Genomic DNA, 10,297 nt, shown 5'->3' with positions numbered 1-10,297 from the left:
CGAGCACGAGTATTGTCGAGCTCAACTCGAACTCGAAAACTAAAAATATAAGTTCGAATCGACTTAAAAATTCGCGAACTTAAAATTTTTAAGTTCGACTTAAATTCGAAAGATAATATTAAAACTCGACTTGAACTCAAAAAAAATCGAACTCAAAATTAATTCGAAAGCTCGACTAAAGCTTGAGACTCGAACTCGATTAAAATTCGATTTTAAGCTCGAATGCTCACCGTGACTCCGTAAATTAAACCAATGAGTTTAGACTTTAATTTATAGGATATTTTGCGGAGCACTTGTGAGATATCAATACTTCCCTTCAAATTACTATCGCTTTCTTGTAATCCAAACGCCACTTTTCTCTCATCAAATTATCATACCGATGGCTCGTACCAAGCAAACTGCCAGGAAATCAACCGGCGGCAAAGTTCCACACAAGCAGCTAGCCACGAAGGCCGCTAGGAAGTCGGTCGACCAGGACGGAGGACAACAGCCGAGCCTGCTAGAAAGGGCCTTACTTGCAATGCTTTGTTTGGTCTTGGGTTGCCAGAAGTTGTCGTTATTGCTGGAGTGGCTGCTCTTGTGTTGAACCTAAAAAGTTGCCTGAAGTTGGCAAGACTATTAGGAATATTGTCAAGAGTTTTCAACAGGTTTGTCGATTTCCTCACCTGGGTTTTTGCTCAATATGTAAAATGAACAAGAATTTGAATCCTTTTGTTCCTCTGTTCAAAAATGGTTCCTTTGTTATTGGGTTGTTCTAAAAATGGAAGCTTTGGTGTTTTCACTGAGGAACCTTTAGGGGGAAATGAAAAGTGAGGAAATTCTTTACTGTTGTTTAACTAGGTGAGCAATTAGAACATTCAGATGGCTTTTTATGGTGTATTGATTGAGATTCAAATTTGAGAGATGATTGAGCTAGGAAATGATAAATTTAATTTGATTGTTTCTTAAACATCCCATGTTCTGCATTTGAGTGATATTTGGCATTTCTTTGAATCATAACTGAAGGTACCTCTACAAGCTTGGTTTCCTTGGAATCATTACTGAAATTTCATCTGTAGATCAATAATAATGATTATTGAGTTTGAGTAACTTCAGTATTATACCTTTTTGACTGCCATTCATGGTACACTCATTGTCTTTATGGAACTTTATCTGAATAAGTAGGGTTGCTAGTTATACCAGAAGTGTTCAAGTTGCTAGCAGAAGTTCGTAGCACTGTCGGATTGCTTGTTGTTGGTGAAGTCTTTATTTCAAACACAGATTAATCACATAGCGAGAATGAAATAAACAGTAACACTAAAATACATTTGTTCTACTAAAGCAATGTATAATACCAATGGAACTAAAACAGAAAAATGATGTACCTTCTTTCTTGTGTCCTGTCAAAATAAAAGACAGTAGGAAATCTTAGTGTAAGACAACTTTGTTTTCTTAGGAGTTTCGTGTTTAAGGTAAAATCACTACGTTATTTCAAACTGACATCATGTAGTTTTCTAGGGACAGGTTATTACTTGATGGTTCTTGTTAGTGAACTTCCTATTCTTATAATGAACTATGTTCTTTTGCAATCCCTTAAGATTTTATTTCTTTTGCAATCCCATAAGATTTTATTTCTTTTGCAACTATTTTGCAGTCTGGAAAGAACAGAGCAATCTGTGGAGAATTCTACAGTCGTTGGTGAAGAGAAAAAACCAGATCTTGAGGTCTTTAGCTCAAAGGAGAACGTATGAGTTCGCGAAACCATTATTTAGTCAATAATTTTTCTGAACTCGATTCTCTGTTGTACCGATGAACATCGAACAAATAATTTTGAATGTAGATTGGTTATGTTAGTGATTGTTTAATTAAACGGTTAGACAATCTTTCAATACACTTGTTTCCGGTAATATTTTGACTGTTGAGTTGCTCATATAATTACAGGAAAAGGGTGATTTGATTCACAATTTACATGAAAAAAAGGGAGGAAAACGTTGTATGAACTTCATATGTTTTCCTTTTGTACAGATTCCATAAGGAAATAAACACAAACACGTCAGACTGTATATGAAAATATGTTTTTCTTCTTCCTCTTTCAGGTTATGCCTCAGAAAAAAAAAATCAAAGATCAATCTTCTTTGTTGCTAAATGAACAAAGAACAAAAAAAATCTGGATTCAAGCTTCTTTTTTAGATAGCCTCAAGTTAAAAGAGTTTGATCTTTTTCTTCATGAGTTCATGTCTTCATGTTGGTGAATCAGTGCTTGAAAGAAAATGACGGTGTTGATAGTCATCATTAAGATATGATAAAAATCATGTCTCAATCAGCAAGTTGTGTATATTTATTTTGCATGTTGATATGTTTATGTATAAGTATATGAATGATATATTTATGAGTCACATAACATCATTTTGCATAATTTGTATGTTATCTTCATGTGCATAACTTAACCCCTATCATATAATTAGATTAAGGGTTTAGGTTTAGTATTTAGGGTTTAGGGTTTAAGGTTTAGGTTTAGGGTTTAGGGTTTAAGGTTTAGGGCTCATTGCAAAGGCATTAATTAATCGACTTAGTATCGATTTATGAGGTAAGTACAATATAATATTTTGATATTAAATGCTCAAACTCTTGATATTTATGATATTTGAACCTGAAACCTCAAAATAATACAACAATTTAAATAATTAGTTATTAAAAATATTATCATTAGAAATATATTTTTAATAAGGGTTTTGTTAAATTGTTTTTTTTTTAATTTTAATAATCTTTTTTCTATAATCGATTTGTCTTGTTTTATTTTATATGGTACATGTTAGTAGTAGGGACTAGGGATGATCATTTTCTCTCAAATATGATTTGATGTCATTAATTTTGTTAATTAAGATATTAATATAAGTCTAAATGAGTTTTTTCTTTCTTAATTCTTTATAAAATCGGTTACATTCTATTTTGATATATTTTTTTAAAATTATTAATATTTAAATTGAATCATATTTTTATTTCATTATAGTTTTAAAATTTTATAGAATTTTTAATATATTTTTAAAATTTTATAATTATCAATAATGTATTTTAAATATATTTTTTAATAATGTAATTTTAAAAAATCTAAAATTATAATATAATATTTTTTCGAGCTGCTCACGAGCTTTTTGAGTCGAATATCGAGTAACTCGTTTCGGCTCGTTAAGAACTCGAGTCGTGTCCATTCGATTCGAGTATTTATCAAGCCTTAATCGAGTCGATCTCAAGTAGCTCGCGATCTGTCTCGTCTCATTTACAGCCCTAGGCGCAAGCAATAGCATTATAGATGGGCACGGGGCAGGGCGGGGCGGGTTTTTGGCCGCCCAAACCTCGACCCAAAAATATATATGTAAAACCCGATTCTCGTCCGTCCCGAGAAATTTATGTTTTTCCCGCCCTGAACTTGTTTCGATTTTTAGACTAAAAATCGAACCCTTACCCGACTCGACATGAATATATTAATATTTTAAAATAATTATAATAATATATTTATAATTATTTATTATATTTAAATTGTTAAATTAATATATTTTATAATATTTTTATATTTTTAATAATTAAATAATATATTTTAATAATATATAAAAATAAAAATTATGTTACAACCTCATAGAAACTACAAATATTATGACCAAAGCTTTAAAATAAAAATCGTAGATTATTTATATAAACTGAAGATTAGAAATTATAAAATCAAAGAAAGAGGCATTTTATAAATTATAGATATTTTTTCTTAATTAATTATGTTACATAAAAATAAGATATATTACATAAAAGATGTTTCTTTAGTAAAGTGGTTTTCATTAATTCGAATAAAGATGTATTAACGGGTAAATTTTGGCAGAGAGAGACAACAAGACAATTTCTTTTTATCAGAGATCAAACCAAGAATTAGGGGTGAGATAAAATCATAAGACTTAAGAATTAAGAGAAATATAAAGGTAAATAATTAATTTTTACCAAGTACACAACACAGTGAGAAGAATAATGTCAATTGTAATTATTTAATTGAAAAAAAACCCCGAGTATATTGTGTAAATTATATTACTCTACAAAAATAAAGAGCTTATCCCAACTGCCAACAGTACTACACCAAGGCCCCACCGTGAACCCAAATGACGGTGAACGCCGCCGCTAGTGTCTCTCTCCCGACTATTGGAATTCGTAGTACCGTTGAACTCGGGGTTATTGCCGTACAAAAATTGAATCCCTTGGATATCATCGTTCGCCAGTTCCACTTTCCTCATTCTCGAAGAGATCGACGGGTACATAATCGCATCTTCCACCGACGAATGCCCCAATCCCAACAAATGCCCGATCTCATGAACCGCCACCGACTCCAAGTCCACCGCCGTCGGCAGCGACGCCCTCCTGACGTCGCCGGTAACAACCCAGTCTCTTCCCCGTCAAAATGGAGCATCCCGCTTGTTGGAGAAAAGGCGTAGGCCAACGTCCCTAGAATCCCGTCAAATGGCTCGCCGTCTCCGTGGTCTCCGCTGTAAAACCCGATTTTGATGTCCGCCAGGAAGTAAGAATCCGTTTGCGTGAACGTCATCGGAATAACGGCTGACCATTTCTGGAAGGCGCTCGTGAAGATGGCTTTGACTTGATCGGTGAACTCGTTCCCCGGCAAGAAGCCGTAAGTTAATTCCCGCCGGGTCGAAGGCCAACGCGGCGTTCCGGGAAGAAAGAGTAATGCGTCGTCGTGTGAAAGTGTTCGGTAGTGTGGAAGGCCGACGATTTACCCGAGTTCATGGAAGTCGTACCGTTGATAATATCGGCGTTTCCGAACCTCGGCCGTAGGATCTGTCGAAGAGTCTGATCGTCGAGTTCACCGGTGACGTTAAGGTTGAAATTCTGCTGATACGTCCTCAACGCCTTCTCTAGCTCGTCGTCGAAATCCTCGGTGAAATTAGACGGTGAGTTGGGCAAGTAACCGAAGTAGTTAAAGTACATCTTGAGCTTCGACAAGCCATCCCGTGTTTCGCCCGGCCGGCAACCTGCGAATCCGGTGAACGCGTCCCATGCGGCGGTTTTAGTGGCGTTGTGGAGAATCCACGGCGGAATACCGGTTATATTAATCGGAAAGAATCTGGTTGAAACTGAATCAAAAGAGAGCCAAAAAACCCAAATCGCAATCACCAAAACTCGACATTTCATCTTCTCTAATCCCTGTGCTCTCCTCCTCTGAAAAAGAAAGCCTAAATGGGAGAGAGATATAGTAGATAAACAAACAAAAACCCAAAGTCTAAAAAATCTTTCAAGCCGGAGTTTTTTATTTGAAGGCGATGAATATTGTAATGAGTTCTGCGTGCTGATGTTTTCTAGCGCTTGCTTCGCTTTGTGAAGTAATTTGAATCGGCAACGGTGTTGGTGAGGATGGGATAGGTCAAATTTGAATGGCCAAAAAGTCTGCTTGTGCAATTATGTGCCTGGGAAGCTCACCATCATTCTCGACGCCCAGAGGAAGAAAGCAACAGCAGCGAATTACATAATTTACAGTCCCTCTCCATTTTACACTTGTATGAATTGGTCCCATCTTAAAAAAGAACAATTTAGTTCCTGTGGATTTCAAGATTAATGACCAAGGATTATGAAATCAACGTTTTGCAGCAATTATATGTTTTTTTTTTTAGAATTCGGCAAAATTTACATAATCTGTAATGATTTATATCTATATCTATTGTCATATCAATTAAAATTATATAAATTTGACAAATAATTATTAAAACCACGATTAATCATCCTTAATTACTTACTTCTTAATTATTCTTCTTTTTCAGAAGGATCCCTTTTTCTAATCTTGAAATCGAAAGGAACTTGAATTTAAGTAATTGTAAAACTAATAGTGGACCTAAATGTAATTAAATTCTAAAAGATGAGAGTTTAATTACACATAATTTAAACATGTGCATTGGATAGTAGACTAGTTTAAAGTGTGTATTAATTTATCAGAAAAATGATTTATTAATTATTTTATAACGAGGATTAGTTATTTTGAAGAAAAGTTAGGTGAAAAAAAGAGATGAATTATAATTTAATATATTTTAATGTAAAATCTTAATAATTTCTGTATTAGATATAAATGAACTAAACTCGTGTTGTAAGTTAGGATGGTCAAAATATTCAAATTTAACCGCTACTTTGTATTTACATATCAAAAAGAATTTTATGATTTAAAAAATTCAAAAATACTTTTTTTATAATTTTAAAAGTAAATTATGAATTTTATACAAGAATTATGATTTTTTTTAGAATTATTACTTATAAAATTTAAAAAAAAACACCAAAATAAAATTTTAGTTATAACTTAAATACTAACAGAGACATATTTTTATTAATTATACTATATTATGTCATTCCAATTAACGGCAATAACATCAAAATATAACAAAAATAAAAAATTAACATTTATTTTATTACTTTTAAAATTTTAATATTTATAAAAGGGGGTAAATTATACGTTTAGTACCTAAACTATTAGTTTTGGTTTGTTTTAGTACCTAAACTTTTAACTTTTTCAAAATCATACCTAAAATTTAATATTTGTTTCATCTTAGTGCACCGCCGTTAAAAACTTTAGTTTTTGCTTCATTTTAGTATCCTCGTTCAAAATTTAACGTTAAGTTTTGAAAAGATTGAAAGTTTAGGTACTAAAAGAGACCAAAACTGATAGATTAAGAAGTAAGCGCGTTAAGTTTTTAACGGCGAGATACTAAAATGAAATGAAAACTAAATGTTATGTATGGTTTTGAAAAGAAAATGAAAGTTTAAATACTAAAATAGACCAAAACTGCTAATTTAAGTACCAAATGCATAGTTCATCCTTAAAAATTATTTTAAAATAATTTAATAAACATAATTTTATCCAAAAAGGAATCTAGAAAATGGGAAGAGAGCCGTTGGTAAAGATCAACAATGTGTTAGCGAAGGCCGTCGATCTACACTAGGGGTTTGAATTTGAATCACAATCACATTTCATTTTTTTTCAGAAATATTTTTCATGATGAACATACATACGTTAACAACATAAACCTTTTAAATGACATAGGTACAAAAAAAAAAAGAAATTAGGTGGACATTAATAGAAGAAACTCAAATTTCCGGACAAACACGAAAAATCTCATAATGGGCACAACTCCGGTTTCTTCCGACCTATGCGGTCAACCCTCGACACCTTTGCATTTAGCTAACATCTTATGTTTTGTTTTTTATTTTCGAATATAAATATAATAATTCGTTTATTATATTGTATTTTTATATCGTTTTCGTGTTTATTAAACATGTGTTTGTTGATTTATTTATTTATTTATTGTTTATAAGGGGGAAAAAGGTTAGCTAACTACTTTCACAGTAGGTTGCCTTCCTTTGAATTGCTTGTTCTAGAATATTATTTACATCTAGACTTTTAATTCAATATGAAATCAAAAGAATGTTCTAAAATATTTGTTCTCATCAAAACAGAAACTAAAATAATTCCAATTCAAAGTAAACACAATTCAAATATTCAAAAAAAGGATGCAATATAATATATTTATTTGGCAGCAAAAACACCATAAAAGGCATTGTTTTCAATTAGAATCACAAGTATTTTGCTTTCGGCTATAAATTGTCTTGCTTATCCTATACTACCTGCTTTTATCCGTTAACTACAAAACTCGAGAAATGGAACCCATCGGGTCGTATGGAACCACATGGGCTGATCAATGGGACGACGGACCAGATCCCTACCCGACTCAACCTAAAAACACCAAGGCTAAGGTTTCAAAGAAGGTCGGAGACGGTGTCGGAAAAACGAAATCGGTGGCAATAACAGGGATGAAGAAAGCTAAAGTAGGAGCCACTGCGGGTTTTAATTGGATCAAACAAAAGTACACCAAAACTACCAAGAAATAACGTCATCGTGATCGATCGATGCTTGTCACTGCGAAAAAATTACGTCGTGTTGATATATATTGTTTTTCGTACAAATCATGTTATGTACATCTCGTCTTCTCTTTTTTTTCTTCCTTTTTGTATGTGTTGGATTCGCTCCATGATCTTCGTTTGTGTTATAATTGTACTTGTTTTAGGGTTTTGATTGTAGTTTGTACTACAAGAACGTACGTGTCCATGTTTGATCATTTGGTTTATTGATTAACATTTTCATTTTTATGTGCGTTCTGTTCTTATTATAAGGTTTTTCTGAGAAGGTTACGAAGAATTGATGATACGGTCCAATCAAATATGTTTTTGAGGATTTTTAGGGTTTTGTTTTACTGAATTTTATTAATTTTTTACATATAAATTTTAAATTAGCTATATGTTTTTTAATATTATACTTAAATTAATTTAATTGTATCTCATTTTAAAAAATAATATAAAATTAAGTACGATTGAATGTATGTATCTTAAATATTATAACCATAATATACTTTCTTATGTTTTGATTCCCCCACAAAAGAAAAAGGTTGTTGAGCACGAACCAAACGATCTCGGTGGTAAAGAAATTATTGTTATTTCTTGAAGTTTCAGGTTCGAGCAAGGATGTCAGGGGTGTGAAGGTTTAATATTAAATGGTTGAGAATTATCTTTGAACAAATATTGTCTTGTACTTCAAATTAATAAAAAGGTAAAAAAAAGTTGTTGAAATTTACCACTTTGTTTTTTTAAAAAAATGATATAGTTATTTTATTAAGCAGATGATTACAAAATAGTATATGTTCTAAATATTTTCAATCATTTGACAATGAACGCTTAATCACCCTACTACAGTCGTTGGTGCTCAAACCCATGACCTCTAGGAACAACAACGATTTCTTTAACCACTGAGATAAGTTAGTTCTTGCAAAAAAATTGGTATAATTTTTTTTTGATTGAGCTAAGATGATTAAAAAATAGTATAATTAAGAAAATCAAAGAGAAGATATTGACATCATGTATTGTGTTAGTTGGTCAAACACAATTCCCATGTACACAAGTTAGAGAAATGTAGGTGATCCTTAGTATATTCAGGTATTTTATCTAATAATATTTTTATCTTCATTTAGTGGATTTATATTGGTGACGTGGCCCTAAGCAATCCAAATATATGTTATACTTATCTATCTTGTTCATCATTTTAATCCAAATCAAACATATTATGATATTGACAAATTAGGTTTTGGAATTTAAAAAGAAATATTATTTTTTAGAAATTTTAAATTCAAATAATTACAATATATATAAATATTATCAAAAAAAAAATTTCATAAAAAAATTATAATCATTTTAAATTAATAAAAAATTAACTTTTAAATATTTAGCGGTTCAAATGTCATGATAATTGTTTATTTATTTCATTCCCATCACAACTTTCCATAACATGCATTACTTATATACATATATGAAAAAAAGAACTGCAATTTTTTCCTTGGATTTCTAGAACTCTTTGAAATTTTCAATGTCGTAGTAAACTACTTGTATAACCACTAAACTATAAGATAAGTTCTGTTTGGATCATTGAACTATGAATTTTGTCAATTAGGTCAGTAAAGTATTAAAATGATTTATTTAAACTACTGAAAATTTGTGTAGAATACACGTGTCTCTGTTGTCAAATAGTTAAGTCTTTAAACAGATACTATTTTATATTTACCCTAAAATAAAAAAAAAAAGTTGATATGTTAATTAAGAAATTTTATATAATTACATATTTGGACTTAATTACCTACATATTCTATCATTTTTAGCCATAATTATTTAAACATTAAGAAGAGATGAAAAGTGCAAATCATTTCAGATTTTTTTTTTATCGACCAAAACGTTATTAAGTGATCGAAGCATGAAAAATAAATTGCAACTGGAATGGGTGTAACGTACACAATCAACCTCCTCTATTAAGGTTCAAGTGACCAAATCATTAGTGCTCTAACGCTAAACCCTAAAGCGGCACTTTAGATAATTTACCCAACTAATATTCTATTGTATATTTTTCCGAGATTGTCAAATGATAGTTTGTGTCTACTTAATGCTAAGGAACCACTAAACGATATTATCTAACGTTTATTATCCCTATATAATCAATTAAATTTCAAGCTATATGAGCTTGAAGAAATTCAGGCTTTGAAACTAAACCTAACGTTATAATTCCACTTTCCCCTGCACTTGTTACCTCACTTGCAAATAACTCCAAAAGCAGCAGCTCCTATGTTTGTAGACCTGTTATAGAAGACGAGCTATCCGCTCGACCAAACCCAGCCTGCTTGATCTGAACCTAAGATAAAAGGTTAAACCGATCCGGCCCAACCCAAATTATAATTAAATAATAAAATTT

At 31.6% G+C, this 10,297-nt stretch overlaps 1 protein-coding gene and 1 pseudogene across 1 annotated transcript; one reads left to right on the top strand and one right to left on the bottom strand.

Annotated features, from left to right (window-relative positions):
- Nucleotides 1–379: 379 nt before the first annotated feature.
- LOC120138911 (histone H3.2-like) lies at nucleotides 380–2,275 on the top strand. Its single transcript, XM_039154297.1, has 3 exons — nucleotides 380–579; nucleotides 1,634–1,724; nucleotides 2,237–2,275. The coding sequence occupies exons 1-3, from the start codon at nucleotides 380–382 to the stop codon at nucleotides 2,273–2,275; spliced, it is 330 nt and encodes a 109-aa protein (XP_039010228.1).
- A 1,756-nt stretch (nucleotides 2,276–4,031) lies between these two features.
- Nucleotides 4,032–5,178, bottom strand: LOC120142004 (annotated as a pseudogene).
- Between the last annotated feature and the right edge of the window lie 5,119 nt (nucleotides 5,179–10,297).

Source organism: Hibiscus syriacus, unplaced genomic scaffold (assembly GCF_006381635.1).
Source record: "Hibiscus syriacus cultivar Baekdansim isolate YM2019G1 unplaced genomic scaffold, ASM638163v2 tig00002237_pilon, whole genome shotgun sequence".
NCBI lineage: Eukaryota > Viridiplantae > Streptophyta > Magnoliopsida > Malvales > Malvaceae > Hibiscus > Hibiscus syriacus.
This window is presented reverse-complemented; position numbering and strand designations above follow the sequence as displayed.